The sequence below is a fragment of the Mus caroli genome, unplaced genomic scaffold, assembly GCF_978045245.1.
Source record: "Mus caroli unplaced genomic scaffold, Mus_caroli_1 scaffold_10, whole genome shotgun sequence".
In the NCBI taxonomy this organism is placed as follows: Eukaryota; Metazoa; Chordata; class Mammalia; order Rodentia; family Muridae; genus Mus; species Mus caroli.
Window position 1 is genome coordinate 75622285 of NW_028227265.1, and position 18486 is coordinate 75640770.

General features: G+C 40.1%; 1 protein-coding gene across 1 annotated transcript; it reads right to left on the reverse strand.

Moving 5' to 3' along the window:
* Positions 1–406: 406 nt before the first annotated feature.
* Spata4 (spermatogenesis associated 4) lies at positions 407–10018 on the reverse strand. The gene is made up of 6 exons (XM_021170652.2): positions 9786–10018; positions 8873–9002; positions 8357–8475; positions 8027–8247; positions 4420–4536; positions 407–638 (listed from the first exon to the last, which is right to left on the reverse strand). The coding sequence occupies exons 1-6, from the start codon at positions 9998–10000 to the stop codon at positions 553–555; spliced, it is 888 nt and encodes a 295-aa protein (XP_021026311.1). The 5' UTR covers positions 10001–10018; the 3' UTR covers positions 407–552.
* Between the last annotated feature and the right edge of the window lie 8468 nt (positions 10019–18486).

Below are 18486 nucleotides of genomic sequence, written 5' to 3' on the forward strand. Positions count from 1 at the left end.
AAACAACAATCTGAAGCATTCTCAGAAAATCCCTACCAGCTGCCTGAACACTCTTGTATTTTTGGTTGTGAGCCTAGCCTTTAATAGCTGAGCCATCTCTCTTCAGCCCTGCCTGAACATTCTTGACCAGAGCGGTCATACTTGAACACTCCTGACCCTAGCAGCAGTTGGCATCTGAATGCTTCTGATCAGTCTCCAGAGTTCCCATGGTTACCCACCTGGCTAGTCCAGTGTTTGAGTCCTTCCACCGAATTTACCCCTATGGAATCTAACAACTTGTCCCAGCTTGCTGCTTTCTTATCCATAGAGTTTGGCTGTGTTCAGTGGTTTCTTGATGCACCTACTTACAAGCTAATTATTTGTTGAGTCACACACACACAAAAGAAAGTAATGCTTTCTAGATAAATTATGGTTAAGACACCAATTTATTTATTATTTAAATACATCCAAGACTGGGGTGGGTCATTATTTACTCAGACTGTGGTAGACATTAGTGATATCACTTCTTCTAAGCTACTTCCTCCATGTCCTTCACTGTCTCTTCCACATTTGTCACAGGTTTTCAATGTTCTCACAAGGATTTCCACTTTGCTTCACATGGATTTCTTTCCGTGGATTGCCATCATTGTCTGATTTTGCTGGGATATTTAAAGTAACAAAGAATTAATTCATGGTTATGAAATATCTGTACCACTATCTCTCTAATATTCATAATGACAATAGTCTGTGCATCAGTTATAATTAATGAATTAATAAACAGGATGTTTAAATCATATATCGTGTGTGTGTATGTGTGTGTGTGTGTGTGTGTGTGTTTCCTCCTCCAAAATTTATCAGCAATCCCTAAAAATATCCAGGGTTTATTTTGGTGCATTTGATATGACTCATGTATTTTTAGATATTGCTTCAGAAAGCAGCTGAGCAAACAGAGACATGATTTTGTACTTAGCCTTGGCAAATATGTGTGGCTCATACCACAGTTTATAGAGCTCTGATTACTCTGTCATCCATTCTGGGTGCTCAGACTCCAGGTCATTCCATTCTAATATGATGGGCCAGTGGCAACTAAGAAATCTGCCTATATTATCCCTTCAGATAAGATTGAGGTAAATAAATACAGCAACTTAAAGAGTATAACTTTTTAAAATAGTAGCTTGGTTTTAGTGTTAATTGGGATTCTGTATTCTAGAGAACAGCCTGTAACTTTAGGGAGATTGTGACCAAACCTAAACAGCAAAGTTCCTGGAGTGCAGTACTTGTTTCTCCTCCTTTTATTAACTTTCAGCTTATGAAAGTTAATAGGGCTTGAAGAGACAGTTTGTATCCTTTTCATCAAAGCAACTGAACTGGAATTGCTTGAATAAAGACAATAAAATGTTTAAAAGAGTTTACCTATATTAAATGACCCAAATCAAAGTCACAGTATTCCTTGTGTGTCTAGAGTAAGAATCTAAGTAGCTAAGACAGGATTGAGAAAAGTTAAGAGTTGATAGTATGTGTTCAACATCTGATTCAAACTGGCCTCATACAGTGAGGGTATCCTTCCTCAGGTCCATAAGCCATTTTGAAAAGGTCTCCTAGAGAGTCACTAATGGAAACACTGGAGGGCAAGATGAGGATGGATATGCAGCAATTCATTTTTCAAATGGGAAAAGCAAACACTCATTCTCCATGAAGTGCTTTCTGCAGGAATGAGAACAGGCCATTTTCATTTTCTTGCTTCTTTCATGTTTTACTTTCTGATTAATTTGTTTAGACACAGCTTCTCACTATGTAGTTCAAGCTGGCCTAAAACTCTGACAAGTGATGGGTTTAAACACAGACAGAAACCACCTCGCCTAGTTCGGCATTCAGTTTTTCTAAGTACCTGGGTGATCTTTTAGAGTTTCCCAAAGTAAATAACCATAATCAGACATATCCTTTGACAATTCAGTTAGAATGAAGCCTTTGGGTTTTTGGGGTTGTTTTTGGCAGTTAATTCAGTGTCAGGCTGTCTTAGTTAGGGATCTTATTGTTGTGATAAAATGGCATGAGCAGAGTAACTCAGAGAGAAAAGGGCTTATTTTGTTCACAGCTCTATATATCACCTCATTAATAGAGACTCAAGCAGGGCAGGAACCTGGAAGAAGAAGCTGCTAGCTACAGAGGTCATTGTCTTAGTCAGGGTTTCTATTCCTGCACAAACATCATGACCAAGAAGCAAGTTGGGGAGGAAAGGGTTTTATTCAGCTTACACTTCCATACTGTTGTTCATCACCAAAGGAAGTTGGGACTGGAACGCAAGCAGGTCAGGAAGCAGGAGCTGATGCAGAGGCCATGGAGGGATGTTCTTTACTGGCTTGCTTCCCCTGGCTTGCTCAGCCTACTCTCTTATAGAACCCAAGACTACCAGCCCAGGGATGGTCCCACCCACAAGGGGCCCTTCCCCCTTGATCACTAATTGAGAAAATGCCTTACAGCTGGATCCCATGGAGGCATTTCCACAACTGAAGCTCCTTTCTCTGTGGTAACTCCAGCCTGTGTCAAGTTGACACAAAACTAGCCAGTACAGGCCATGGAAGGATGTTGCTTACTGGCTTGCTTTCCATGGCTTGCTCAGTCAGCTTTGTTATAGAACTCAGAATCACCAGCCCAGAGATGGCATCACCCACCATGGACTGGGCCCTCCCCCATCAATCACTAATTAACAAAATGCTTTTCAGACTTGCCTCCAGCCCAATCTTAACTCATGTGTGTCCCGCTGAGGGGAGGTAGTCAAGTCCAGCAGTTTGTATGCTACCTCTCTTTGTTACACAGGAAGGAAACCATGGTGAGAATCCACTGCTCCCTCCCACCTTCTCCTATCCCAAGTCAGAGCCAACATCCATAAGGAAAAAGAAGCAAGGGGATGAGGAGGGAGCCAAACTCCACTTGTGGTCTTCATTCCATTCTATAATTCCTTCCGGTTCTTCTTCCCAGGTATATACTGTTCCTACTGACGGCCCTACCAAGCTGAAGCCTTTATTACAATTCTCAATCACGTGTGGTAGGCTTATGAAAGCTGACAGACGCATTTCAGGAATCCAGAGAGCAACTCAGGATGTTTTTTTCAAAGAAGCATCATGTGTCACATCTGCTGGATTCTAACATACTAAAGTGTTGTATGTTTGAGGTAGATGATCCACTAAGGGGATTGATGGGCAGCCTCATGTGTGGATATTACAATTTGGGCTCTGAAGACTACTTGTTCTACAAAGCCATTAAACAAATCAAAACTGAATAATAATTAATAATATAATAATAATTTGAGTTTTTAAAAGGATTGAAATATTTTAAAAATTAATTACAATACATATTAGTATATTAAAGGCTTCCAGAGGTCATAATTCTTTTTTAATAGATCTATTGAGATCGTTCTATCATATCTGATGGAAACAAGGAATATCTCCTACCCATTAAAATTTAGCACTTAAAGAAACTTGTTCCAACACGAATAAGTATGTTCTGTAATGAATCTGCTAATATTTTAGAATGGTCAAATAAAATACAGTACTCAGTAAATGAATATTCAAGATAAGCATTATCTTTTAAGTGAAAATGTATAATAAGCCAATATATTAGTCATTGTAGCCAGGTATGTTGAAAATGCCTATAACCCAGACATTCAGAAAGGTAAGGCAGGAATACTGCATAAATTAAAGACCAGCCTGGGCTATAAAACAAGATGGTGTCTCAAAAGAAAAACAAAACAAAAATTAAATTAAAAAAATAAGAAGAACCTTGGTTAGGGGGCAATTACCCTCTCCTACAAAGCAAAGGAAGTCACAACCAGCAGAAAGCAAGATGCTCAGTTATGTCCGTCCTGTGTAGTTTATCAAAACAAAAACTTGAATTCCATTACATGTTCTTGTGTCTAGAGAAACAGTTTCAATTTTTCCAGCCATAAAAAAAAGAAAAGAAAAGAAAGCCTTTCTTAAATGATTAGCTACACAATAGCTGGGAACAGGCTACCTTGTTCTCATGGCATGAGGTTTGTTGTAATTCAGAGGTTTCCGTGTTGACAAGGTTTAAATAAGGGTCCTCTTGTCATTCTGCTTCTGGGAAGTCTAGATCTCCAAGTGTCTTCCAGTCACCTCTGGACTGGCTCACTCCCTGGGTAATAAGGTTCGGGCTTGGTGCAGCTTCCCTTATTTCAGGCAGATGCACTTGAGAATAGATGAGAACTCAGGTGGTTTATGTAATGTGCAGTGGGAAGAAAACCTTTTTCTATGTCACTCCACTTGTAAAGAAGCACTAAGTTAGTACCTGGTTGTATTCAAACCAGGTGACGTTCAATCTAACAGTTGAACTTATTCTAAAATGGTCAAGGAACAGTCTTAAAAGTTCAGCAGATAAAAAACAACAACAACAACAACAACAAAACTTAAAACCAAAACTTACATAAAGGTTGTGCAGCTTTTTCCTTTGAACCTCTTGACTTGTATCTGCGCTTATAGCTATGGGCAGGAAGACGGTCAATTGTGATTTCTCCCACTGTTGGCTTGACATCAAACCACCCTATAAAATACAAACACCAAAGGCATTTTTTAAAATGTTATACAACAATCAATAGTTCCATGTGGGAGTTTAACGGAGATGCTCTGGAAGACCAGCCAATGCCCTTAACAGCTGAGCCACATCTCAGCTGCCCTACTGGTAATTTTGATCAGCAAAGGAGTAACTGAATTTTAAAATATTACTTTAAAGGTAGTATCTTTAGGTTTCTGTAAGTTTTAAAATTTTGTTGCTTGTATTTGTTTATTTGAGTGTGTGTGTGTGTGTGTGTGTGTGTGTGTGTGTGTGTGTGTGTGCGCGCGCGCGCGCGCGCGCGCTGGGGTAGGGGGATGGGAGTGGGGGAGGGTGGTCCTGAGTGTCCTGGAAATCAGAGAAAGGCTTGCAGGAGTCCACTCTCTCCTTGTAGATCAGGTCATCCTGCTTTGTGGCACACTTCCTTTCCCACTGAGACTTCTAGGTGGCCCCTTCTGTTTTAATATAGTTTTATTCAAGATCTTACATAAAAAGATAAGCCATAAGTATAATTCATTCTACCAATCTTTTGGGAGAATAGATGCACCCAAAGCATCGCTACACAGCTCAAAATAAGTCACACAGTGCCAGCCCTGCACTGCTGCCCAGGGTCCTACGAGGACACTGACAACAGGAAGGTGCGTTTACCTAGTTCTGTCGTTCATGGAAAGAAATCACACAGCATCTCTTTTGTTTTGCAGATGTGTATTTGCTTTCATGACAAAATTATTTTCATGTTTTTCAAATTTATTTTAAAACGTATCCTATGAGTTGTACACTTGAGCATTTTCTCTTAACCCCTAAGGGCCCTTTCCATCCTTGTAGCTTATTTTACAGGAAGTTTTCCCACTTACCACTCACAGTCTCAGAGAGAAAACAAACAAACAAACAAACACACCCACCCAAGCAGCAGCATTCCTATAACTATAACAATCTCTATCAACTGCTCTGGGTATAGATTTTTAAAAAAAAAAACTTCTATAATCAAAAGTACCAAAAATCTAGAGGAGCCCAGTAAAATGGTTCAGCAGGTTAAAAGGTTCAGGTGGAAGAAGAGAACGGATTTCACAGAGTTTTCCTCTGACCATGTGTGGTGTGGTCTACACACAACCGCAAACACACATTCACACACACACACACACACACACAGATGGGAGCCATTTTGTCTGCTTCTGTGAAAGCCTATACCTGTCAAGCAGTCAAGTCAGGCCAGGGTCTACTGCAGATTACCTGGCCTGATGATACACGGAACTGTAAGAGGGGATATACTTGAAGCTCAAGATGAGGGGCTTGTTCATCTTGGAGGCTTCAGTCTTGTTAATCTTGGAGGAAGGAACAAGGAGGAATAGGGAGGCCTCTGGATGGGTACAGATATCAAATGTATGTCAGCCATTGTCTCTGCTGGCTTGTAACTTTGTTTCCCCCAATACTGCAAATTATATAAAGCCTAAGAGAAACTGGGGGCTGCCATAGTACTGACTGAACAGCCTTCCCGATGTCTAACCTGTGTCTCTGAGTCTTCTGTGTTTCCTATAATCCTCATTCCCCCCTCAGAGGACTGTTTGACTTTGTACCAGCTGACCAGTACAATACACACATACACACACACACACACACACACACACACACACACACACACACACACACTCAAACATATTCACTCACACTCACAAAATGAAAAAAATACAAATCACCATAGGAGACTTGAGTATTGATTATTTAAAGAAGGAGAAAAATGATCATGGCTATATGAAGGTATGTTCAAAAGAAAACAATATACAGGGTCTGGTTGCTCGTTTTAAAAGTAAGCAGGCTGGTACATGGAGACTCATGTCTTGTGCTCCTAACTTTAGTTTTTGTTTGGTGGTTTTGTCTTTTTTAATTTAAATTTTAATTTAAGAGAGAGAAGGGAGGTATGAAGCTGAGAGTTAGAAGGGGAGGGAGGATCTGGAGGTGGGGAAAAACTGCAATCAGAGTATATTGTATGCAAAGAGCCACTTTCAAAAAAAAATGGGAGGGAAGACAAGGAGGAACTAAGGGTTGTTGAAAGGGGAACTGTAACAGAATATGTTGTAAGAAAAAATATTTTTAAGTAAAAGAAAAAAGACGAAAGACATTCTGGAAAACAACAACAAAATTAAAGAAACTCACTTAGAAAAAAAAAAAGGATTGTATAAGGCATGGAGATCTAACTTAATGGTCGGGGACTTGACTACAATATTTAAGGCCCCAAACTAAATCGCCCACACAACACATGCACAATATGCAAAAACAAGTGTGTCTATGTGTGGCTAAAATTGAGATAATATGATAGTACACATAGCTTAACTCCATTTTAATCCAGGAAGCTTTCAACCAAAGCAGGAAGGCGTTGGTTTCCATGGGGAGAGGGTGTGGTGAGATCAATCAAGAAGTGGGAGGGGTTGGAAATACTCCATTTCTTAAACTCTTTCAAGATGCACAAGTGCCTAACACCATTATCAGTTTTTAAAATTGCTCACGTATTATATAAAATGGATATGTGTGACACATTTTGCAGCAAAATTGTAATGTTTAAAACAGTCACATTTTGAATATAAAATTCTGCAAACGGATTGATGCCTCATATTCTTTGTTTGCGCACAAATTCATGAGTAAGGCCAGACACCATAACAAGTCAAAGAAGAGAAACAATATAATATAGGAGTCTGGAAAGCGAACACAGTAAGAGTAGACACAACCCACACCACACTCACTTGTGGGCTATCCAAATAGCCCTAATGTGAAGAAGAATTCAAGGTGTAGCCTTCCATTTTCCAGATACCAGAGAGAGAATGACTCTTTCCTTCAGAAAATATAGTTCAAAGGAAGGAACATTCTAATGGCACACATGTTTCTTGGATAGTTGATATGCTACAGAAATGTTCAGTTTTCTATGTGTGAAATAAGGACAGATATATGATAAACATTAAAAAATAGGCCAGAATGAAGCTAATGATAAAGACAGAACACCACACCACTTTCACTTACTATCCCACCTGCCTGGGACAATGGATAAGCAATATCACAAGAGTTCAAGATGACTTAAGATGACTTTGGGCAAGCCTTTGGAATCCTGCCCTTCCATCCGCATATCAACAAACATACTGGAGATAAAAAGATCTCGGACCATTTTCTTCCCAATAGCATCCAGAGTGAAACGTGATAATCTAAGCTTTTCCCAATAGCTTAAGGATCACTTTAGTCAAATGTTTCTGCTCTTTTTGAGTGATAGTTGAAATGTGTTTTCCACAAAAGTTTAATTAGTAGACTGACAAATTGTTTTTCTAAAATTGAGTGTCTATCTCTCTGTAACTTGTGCTTCCACAAAAAGGAATGGACAGAAAAGCCATCCACTCCAGTGATCATAAAAATCTTTTTACTAAATGGTTTTCTCTCATTTCAGCTTAGGAACAGCCTTGGTGATTTCAAAAGCACTCACCTGTCTCCAGGGAAAGCTTACCTGGATTCAATTTTCTGCTTAATTTTCTTTGCAGCATTTGCAAAAGGATGAGGAATTCTATCTTGAGTTCATTGCTGAGTATATTAGGGTTGCTTAGTAGTTCCGATAACCTAATGTTATTCTTAATAGACTTTGATACTGTATTCCTGGGAACCAGGGGCAAGCGCATTTGGTAAATGTAGTCTGTGAAATTAGCGAGATCATCCTGGATACTTCTAATTCTGGAAATAAGAAACAAAATATTGTTGGCAAACTCTGTCTTAGTAGCGAGCCTTACATCATCAAAAGTTTACATTAAATTATGCTGTTGGAAAATTTCAGTCTACTTACTCTTGATGTGTTAGTAAAGTGTAGATCTCCTGTATCAGTATTTCAGGCACCCCAGCCTTACAGTGAATTGTTCCATGGATTAGTTCTTTAGGTAGTTTAAACTTCTTTTTCGCTAGAAACTTTAATAATAGAAAGAAAGCATTTCATCATCAGAAGTTCTAGAAAAATAATCAAATATTATGAATTTACTTTAACTGACTTTTCATTTGAACTACTTTTTCTATGTTATCAACATTCACTATTTCTTCAAGAAAGCCACTATTATATGCCAAACTAATTGTCATATACTAAATTTTATAGTTTTGTATATTATGAACAACTAGAATTTGACTAATCAGTTATTTCTTAGACTTGACATAGTGTCTCTCTCTCTCTCTCTCTCTCTCTCTCTCTCTCTCTCTCTCTCTTTCTTTCTCTCTCTCTCTCTCCTGTCTTTCAGTTTTTCTCTCAGACAGAGATGTACTGTACTATCTAAAACAAGCTTCACAGGAAACTCTTGTCAATTTGGTGTCTTACCTTTTCTATCTGTGCCCAGTTATCCAACTTGACTTTTAAGGAGGTTCCATTTTCAAAGGATGATAATCGAAGGTCCCAGGGGTAATAAATACAGAATATCTCTGCAACTAGGTAGCCATTTGAAAAATCCCTGATACATAACAATAAGGAAATGGAAAAAGTATAATTAAGATAATCATATAATTAATAGTTAGTATACCATATTGACAAACTATCTGGAAAAACTTGTGTTGGTTCATTTCTCTGAGAAGGATTCTCAATGTGAAAGAAAGCAGTTAGCTAAAGCTTAGGTGTTCATTTAATGAATCCTCCTAATTATTAGATTTAACAATGTTGCCAAGAGATTAAAACGCTTATTGAAAAATTCACAGATGCTTGAAAAACCCAATACTGGCATTATTCGTTTTCCTGCAAAAGATCTATGGTATTCATTTTTATGGAATTTTGTTCACATTCTATAGTAACAGCCAGTTACATAGACTGTCGTATCCGTTAAACAGAAGCTTTAAAAAACCTCAGATAACTGGATACATTTTCAAAAAGACGGTAAACTAGTCCTTATTATGATTAATACAAACAAAACAATAAAACAAAACAAAAACCTTGAATTTTGTGATTATCAAAGCATTCGGGAATAGCTTAACTCTACAATGTAATGACCAGTTGAATGAAATCAAGAATGAAACAGTCCATGTCTTTCTGGAACTTCCTATCTTGATATGTATGCCTTGTGGCATGCATGAGTGAGCAGGGAGTTGGATGGCAAGGCTGTCTCCATGAGAAGGGAAAGCAAGGCCAAGGAGGCTGATTGCAGGCTTAGGGGGAGCCTGAACTGAGCGCTGCATATGGCCTAGGGGAGGGTGACACCTGAGGAGGAGAGGGTGAATCACTGGGTCCTGTCTGGCTTCAGCACCTGGTGACATTCCTAGGGAAGAAGCTGAGATCCAGACCCTGGAGCCAGCGCAAGACAGAACGACTCAGGCGGGAGCTCCTAGGCGGATGTGGATACACCAGACATTTCTTAGGCTTCTTTCCTGCGGGAACTGCTGGTGGTGTAGGTAAGGACGTCTTGGATGATTCTGCCGCCGGCAATGGTAAACACTCCTCTGCCTGGCCGGCGGCAGCCATGGTGCTTTGTGGGTTTCTATGGCAACAGACCTGCTGTGCGCTGATAAGGTCCGATGGAATCGAGGCTTTAGCGCCGAAGGGCGGGGCTTCGGCCTCCAAGAAGGCTCTGTGTAAGTGACATTTAGGATGTGACTCAATGTATTGGAGTGAGTAATCTCTGGATCCATGAACGTTAACAGTCTGAGGAACTAAACTTGAAGACAGAGCTTCAAGTATAAGTTGTTGGCTTCACTTTCACTGTGTTGGAAAATCTTTCTTTTTATATCCCAGTTCACACATTTTATAGTGTACGTATGTATTTTGGTCTGCCAGCCAAAGGCCATTGTTCAATAAAGAATTTTGAAGAGAAATGTGAGAAAGCTCTAGAAGACAGTGAAAATTGTTTTTTTGGGGGGGGGGGGGCGTGGATGAGTGTAGGAGATAGAACTGGAAACCACAAAAAATTTGTGTTTTAAGCAGAAAACAAAACTTTAAAATGTATCATACCTATTTCCGTAATGATTATGTAAAATGTACATTAAAGTCACATATTTTAAAACTATTTATAGATCACATTCATATACTTCAAGATGTCCTGAGATGTATAATTTCATTTAACTAGTATTTACTGAGTATTTCTTCTGTGCCTGTAACTGATGCAGATATTTGTATTCCATTAATGAGTGATGCAGAAAATGAAAACTTATTACAATGTGGTGATAGGCAATTACAAATTAAATTGCTCTGCAGGAAGATAATATTAATCTCTTAAGATCTCTATAGCAAGAATATATTCAGTGTTGAATATGAATACGTATCCCACGTGTAAAGCATGGGCTGGATCTTGGTGGTGTTATGTAATATATTATTGAATGTTTTCTTGTATATTTGATCATTTATAAGGTAGACTAATGTGACTTTGTATAAGGTTAAAACGAGGCCTGGGGAGACAGATGATTAAGGCACTTGCTACTAAACTTCAGTTTGTTCAATAGGAGAGTGAGAAAACCAACTCCTCAAGTTGTCTTTGACAACACATGAACACTTGGCACATAATTTCCCATATAAACACACACACTAAAAAATGTCATTCTTAAAGAGTAGGCATGAAAGAGAGAAGTAGTATGTTTTCTCTTTGTCCAGTGATATATGTCTTATCAATGACTCATTCTTTTAATGACTGTTCTTTAAGAAACTGTCTTAAGCTATGAAGTAGACCATCACTGTCAACTGTTGTAGTTCCTACTTTCATCGGACCAATACCCATGTGTGATCCTCTAGATAACACTGATGTGTAGGCGTTACCACTGTGGGAACTCCTTAGGATATACAGATACATTTATATAAGTGAAAAATTCATCTACACTGACAAGTGCTGCCATGCTAGTATTCAGTGTATGTGTATGTGTTTGTGTGTGTGTGTATGCAGAGTTTTTAAGCCTAAAATCCAAAAAATCTGTGCCAAGTTCTTCCACTAACCAGGATTTAGGAATAAGGGATTTCCTTAGGAACTTGTCTTGTGTACACTTACCCCTCTCCTATTGGTTGGGGTATTTACCTGTGCCAGGTAGCTTGCCTTGTCTAACATTCATATCTTAAGTTGCTAGGCAGGGTGTCAGTTATCCACATACATGACTCTTTCTGCCAAGTAGGATATCAGTTCCCAGGAAGGTCTTGGGAACTTAAACTTTACTTGACCATTTCTCAAAATGGAAGTCTTAATCCAAATAGTTTTTTATATTAGTGCATGTGTCTCTTTTACACTGGAGTCCATCCCAGGGGCAGATTATTAAAACAAATACAATAAAAGCTTATATATAGGTGCAGGAAGTGCTGCTGGGGGCTTGGTTTGGGTTCAAACTTATTGTGGGTAACTCCACAAAGCAGTTCTGCCTTCTATCATGATTGGTTTCTAAGAGCACAGAACATAACAGAATATGTAATCAATTTGGGCATGAGAAAATAACAGCAGAAACAACATATGAAAAAGTTTCCTTATAATATTAATAACAGTACAAAATGGCAGGCTAGACAGGTGACAGTTACCTAAGCCTTAACATTTCATCTAGGCCTTGATATTTTCACCTAGATCTATATCTATCTATCTATCTATCTATATCATTAAATATATAATAAATAATATATATGTATGTATATTTGTGTGTGTGTGTGTGTGTGTGTGTGCAAGTGGGCTGTGCTACTATGCAGGCATAAGAACTGGGGTGTTGAGTGAGATTTGAGAGCATCAGCAATGGAGCCACTCTCTACCTGTCTCTGTACTTGTTCTGGAACAGGTAACGAGGACACAGAACAGGACACAGGACCACAGGTACTGTTATGTAGCATAGTACCTGGAGTTCTTCTTCATGCTAATGAGGAATCTAGATAGCCTTAGCCCTTCAACCAATGACCTTCTTGGATCTTCCCACACCCTTCCTCCAAAAGTATGCATGGTTCACCTGGAATAAAGTGTATGTGTCCACATCTACGCCCAATAAGGCAATATGAACAAGCAAGTATTGTTTTTGAGATCTGGTTCATTAAAGATCGCCACAGAGAATGCCTTTGCCTAGATGAGCTATGACATTAGGACTCAGGAAGAAAGTCTTTCCTCTTCTTCCCCCACTCTGATACTTGGCACTTGCTCCCTACTGGACCGGATCCTGCTCATCCGAGGGTCTGCTTTCACCTTCCTCCCTGCCTTACAGATGCCCCAAGGGGAAATGTGGACTGGGGACAACCTTTCCCAACTTTCCTCTCCAGGCAGTACACCAGTGGTGCCTGGGTATCCAGAGAGGAGACCAGGAATCACATTAGTCCCAGGCCTCACTTTTCCCTTCCAGCATTGCAAGCAGTGGCAGGGAAATGCAGGCAGCAGACTCTGCCTCTCTCCTCCCTGAGCTGATGAATTATTGGTGGCACCCAACACTGCTGGTGAAGAGAGGCAGAATGCTGTACCTTGTACGTCTGCATTTGTGTGTGTGCGCGCGCATAGGTCCCATAATGGAACAAGGAACAGGTAATTTGGAAATCTAGCAAATACTTTCAGAAGAATTGACCTTTGAATCTTTGCAGTGGATTTTAGAAGGCACTGGTATTCTGGTAGATTAAGACACAGTTTCAGAACCTGGAGAGCTAGGGAACTGGAAAATAGTTCAGGGGTGAAAAGCATATAACTGCTTTTGCAAAGGACTGAATTTAGTTCTCAGAGCTATGTCAGGCAGCTCACAGTCACTACAACATCAGCTCTGGGGAAATCAGATGCCTCTGGCCTCTATAGAGAGAGCCTGCACTTAAAAGTACATATCCATACACACATAAACATGTAACTAAAATACTATTTTAAGAGGAGCTTTTAAAAAACTGGTTCTTCTAATTAGCTGTGTGACTTTGAGCAAGTTTTTTTAACCTACAGTATTTGTCCATTGATGTGTTAGACGCGCGGCTCCAGACAGACCACACCAGGCCAAACGGTTCCACGTGAGGTTTATTGTAGGAGAGAAGGGCAAAGGTGGCAAAGGTGGGGGCGAATAAAGGGGGGAAGAGGGAGAGAGAGGGAGAGAGAGAGAGAGAGAGAGAGAGAGAGAGAGAGATCAGAGGGGTCTTCCTTTTATATGGAAAATGACATAGCTGCAGGAAAAGGTGGGAGATGAGCCAAGTGGATTCTATGAATATGGTGGCTGTTGCCTTGGCAACAGGTGTGTGGGTTGCTGTCACCTAGGTGTGATGTCACTGGATTCAGAGCCCATCCTGATACCAGCATCCATTATGCAAATAAGATAAAATTCAGGAGGTTTAAAAAATAAAGATAAAAGTCAAATATATAGTGCTTCAAGCAACAGAGGAAGCAGGTAGTAATGTATCCTCAGTGAAAATCCTTATTTCTATGACTCTGGAAATGTGTTTCACAATAGGAGAAAGGCCAGTTTTATATGGAATGAGGAATACAGGTATATGACTTTTTGTACTTTCCCCTTTCATCTCTCCAGCCTCTGAGTTGTCCTGCCTTGAACCATTCCCGTATCTGTGCTCTCAGGTTGATAGCTTCCTTGTCTTTATTATCTTTACATACACATATCTCAAAAAATGATTATAAGTATATTCAAAGAAATTAAAAACGAAAATAAGCTCCCAAATGTAAGGTAGAATGAGGTAAAAAAAAGACCAATGGTTAGGTACTGATTTATTGACTTAATTAATGGTTTGCTTAAAGCACTGCCTGTGCTGCCTGTTTGCTGAGCAAGACTTCACTTGTAGTCTGCAGCAGAATGACCTGGAGAAATAACTGAGACAACGGGTCATTGCCTTTAACAACCTGCTGACTGTCATGTAGGCTTGGTGTGTGTATCCTCAAACGCGTATACCTGAAATAAAGATTCTCCCCTTGGCTAACTCACCTATCTCTTACTAAAGCATCTGAAGAACTAGCTGCATCCTCTGGGTTAAGTTAGTGTTTTGTCTTAAATACGAGTAATATAATTCTCTCTCCCCCTCCCCCTTCCCCTCCGCCCCACCCCCCAACCCTCCACTCCCCCACCCCCGCTGAGTTTGCTTTCCTTGGTGGTGCATATACTGTAAGTGTTGCAGCTCTGAAGGGAAAGGTATCCTAACAGCTGGGAACCAAGGAAAAAACGATACAAATTCACTCCGCACAAAAAACGTCACACAAGGAATTTATTGGGAGGGAAAATCCTAAGAGGATGGCTGCCTCTGCTCTAGTGAGAAGACAGCAAGGGGTTGAATAATCGAGAGGAACTTATATAGATTTTTGTTTTGTTTTGTTTTTCAAGACAAGGTTTCTCTGTATAGCCCTGGCTGGCTTGGAACTCACTTTGTAGACCAGGCTGGCCTCGAACTCAGAAATCTGCCTGCCTCTGCCTCCCTAGTGCTGGGATTAAAGGTGTGCATCACCACACCCAGCTAGATTGTTTTAAGGGGTGGAGTTTTCTGCCTTTTCCCTACATGGGTCAGGAATGGAAGACAGTCCTTGCTGTAGAGAGGCACTTAGGGAGGCTGGAGAGGAGGTACCATCATAGCTGAGGCAGCTCCTGCAGTGTTACCTCACTGGACAGAGGCAGTGGCGGTCCCCACAGCTCACTACTCATGAACTACATATATGATTTCAGAAGGGTTTCACTTCCGGGTAAAGTTAATTCTCCTCTCAGTGCTCAGAAGTTTCCTGTAGTTCTTTGTCTAGGTTTGGGGACCCCGTGAAATTTTCAACCTTCCATGTTAACACGGCCATGGGCATTTCCACTGTCTTAGGAATATCGGGAAATAAGGAGCTCATTAGGCTTACAGAAAGTATTTATGCATGAAGACTAACACAAGATTCGGTTGCTAAGACCTACAGATGCAAATTAGCTATCCGCTGAGGTTTAATTCTGGAGTCTTACTCTGAAGTTAGAATTTTATTTCTGTAATGCGTCGGCTGTTAAATACATCCACCTCTTGTACAGCATACTTCCTATGCCGCTAAACTGGGATTCTGAAATCTCTTTTGCTAAACATGTGTAAACTCTGCCGATAATGGAGACTGAGAAACCCAGGAGGCTACTGGAAGAGAGGCTGGATTTGCTGGTTTGCATTTGCTTGCTAGTCATTTCCATGTTGCCATAACAACAAAGCCTTAACAACAAAGCACTGGGCAATTGCTTCCTGTATCCAAACCAATTTTTCTTTCTTTTCATTTATTTTTTTTCTCCCTGCTCTTTCCTGGTTTTATCATACTCTCACAGGGATTTTAGAGACCACCCTCAACTTGTTCTGAGAAGTTTGAGACCCAGATTTTATTCTCAGATGGTCCCCTGGAGTTTCTGAACCAGGGCACTAGCTGCAGGGGATCTCTGCTCAAAATTCTGCATCTATAGAGCTTCGCCTCCAAGCCCCAGGCTCTTACAACTTCAACATTGACAGTGGTGTTGATAATGCTTCCAAAGCATCAGTAGCAACAGGAATTCAATGTTCCTGTTTAAGTTGCTCAGTTTTGAAGTATCTCCTTAACACATTTCTTACATTAAGTTCTGGGGCATTGGTACACAGAACAACTCTTTTCTGAAAGGACGCTGACTGATACCCAAAGAAAAGATTTCCCCTAATACTAGGTCACCTACCCTTTACTAAGGCATCTAAGGAACTAGCTGTTCCTGTTCATTGGGTTGTTAGAATTGTAAATGTTAAAGACAATTTCCTGGGTCCAGCTACCTCAGGAACAAGTTCCATCTTGCTGTCAGGGCCCAAATGAGTTTATGTTCTCAGGCCCCAGAACCATCTCCTGCTCCCTCAGGTTTTTATGTTTGTCTGTTAATCAGTAAAGGATATAAAGAGGGAAGTTGCTGTTATCTCACGATCTAAACTAAGGTACAGAAATAGTAAATGTACTATTGCTTGTCTTGATTTAATTGACTTCGTGTAGCTTGCCCATTCCTCTGTTCTCTGATCATTCTAAATTCCAGACCAGAGTCCAGGAGGGGACCTGACTACAAAAGCAGAATCAAGAGCCTGAAACCAGGTGACCGGGATAAGACCTAGTCACCAATGTTAACTTCCTTGCTTACCCCCTTGTGTCAAAATATGATTGGTCAATGCAATAGTCTACACTGCCCTGCCCCACCCATTTATGTTCCCATCCTATAAAAATGCACAATCTCCTTTCATGGATGGAGTGCAGATCCCACACTGGCTGCCGCCCTGCCAGAAAATGAACCTTTCCTTTTTAAGCTTTTGTCTGTGAAGAGAGTTTTCTTGGCTTCTACCCCAAACCCAACAGCAAGCCCCTTGAGATACAATTTCTCTAACAGATATAATGGCTCTTTCCAGGTCCTTGATGTGGGTGAACGGCCAGGCCTTCCCTATAGAGAAAAAAAAGAAAAAAGGTCACGCCAAGAAAACCCCACCAATCCCTGAACTTACTCCAGGGTCAGGCCACAAAATCCCTTGAAATCCAGGTTATCCTGGAAAGCCCTCCCCACTTAAAACAAACAAACAAAACCTATATAAAGCCTGGTTTCTGCCTACATATTTGCTGCTTTTCTCTCAAGCAGAGGCAGTCACTTCTCGCCTGTTTTTCCCAAAATTCTCTCGTGTGAGGTTTGTTGTGTGGTGTGGCTTTGTGGTATTCTTTGGCTCCCTGACTGCCGGGATGCCTTTCCCTTCAGAGCTGTAACACTTTAAGTATAGTATCATAAATGCAGGGAATCGTATGACTTTCCATGAGCTATTAAGACGTCACAAATCTCTGCTTGCCTTAGGGGCAGAGGGCAAACATCTTTGTGCCCTCACTCGAATTTGGTCACCAAATAGGGTGTGATTACTGAATCCCTCCAAGATCAAAGATTGAAAAAGTGTTTTATTCTGAATCACTGAGAACAGCTTACGTGCATTACATTAAAGGTTATAATAAGAGACAATGCCGTTAAATATTGTGAAAAGTGTGAGTGTTTTGTTTCTTTCTATGGAATATTTTGGTTTGTTTTCTATTTCTGTACTAACCATCTGAAAAAGGTTATCTTGTTTATTTTGTGGATCCTACAGAAGACTCCAGACTCTGGGAACAGCTAGAATACACTTTACATAAGTGAGTATAAGATTTAACTGTCTATCCAAATATTTCAATCCCCCAAATGATATTATTAGGCTGAATAATTTTGAAGCTAATACGTCTAGAATCTCTTTTTCATTCATCTACTCATAGAATGAGTTTCTCTACCATGTCCAGAAGCATTATCCACAATAATATTTGAAAACATACCCCTCCCTTTGTCTACACAGATGAGACTGGATAATGTTGACTAATGGCTGTTGGCTTCTCAGCCAACATGTACAGATCTTGTCTACTGGACCTGGAATCTGAGGACCTGAAAGGATGAAGCAGACTACAGTCTAATGCTGCAGACAATCTCATGTTTGTTTTGGTGTACTTTTAGACGTGAATGTGACAAAGGAAGCAATGACCCAAAGAAGGTTATTTGAGTTCAGAAAGACATAATCAGAAAAACATGTAAACAAACATTAGTAAGCACATGCTAAATATTACCAGAGTAATTTTTTTCCCAAGAACTTTCTGAAGACAGACCAACATAAACATAATTGCTTGGCATGTACTAATAGATTATATCTAGCAAAGCATGAAAACAAGGCAGAAAGCCATATGAAAGTTCAGGGCATACTGACTAGATTGGGTTCCAACAAGAATAAACATTTTGTATAAATTGAATGTAAAAGTTTGTCACAGGAGGCATGAAAACAAGTCCAAAAACAATCCAGGAAACAAAATTCAGAGGTAAAAGGCCCTCTGCCCTTTTTCCTGAAGCCTCTCCACAGGTCACCAAGGCATTGGTCATCATGGGTCATTCCTTTTAACCTGTGTTCCAACAATTGGCAAGTCAGCTCCAAGTGGAGGGAACTACAATGAGCTATAACTGTCAGTTTACAAATGAAAACTCCAGTGAGAATAAATAGCTTTCTTTTCCTTAACTATACAGAGTTCCCAATTGTGTTTTTAGAAA

What these genes read in the sequence shown, in the direction of transcription:
- Spata4 (XM_021170652.2), bottom strand. Translation starts at nt 10,000, where the DNA reads ATGGCTGCCGCCGGCCAGGCAGAGGAGTGTTTACCATTGCCGGCGGCA. An exon ending in TTCCCTAGGAATGTCACCAG is followed by an intron (nt 9,003 to 9,785) that starts GTGCTGAAGCCA and finishes GTTATGTATCAG; the next exon opens with GGATTTTTCAAATGGCTACC. An exon ending in ACTTTACTAACACATCAAGA is followed by an intron (nt 8,248 to 8,356) that starts GTAAGTAGACTG and finishes TCTTATTTCCAG; the next exon opens with AATTAGAAGTATCCAGGATG.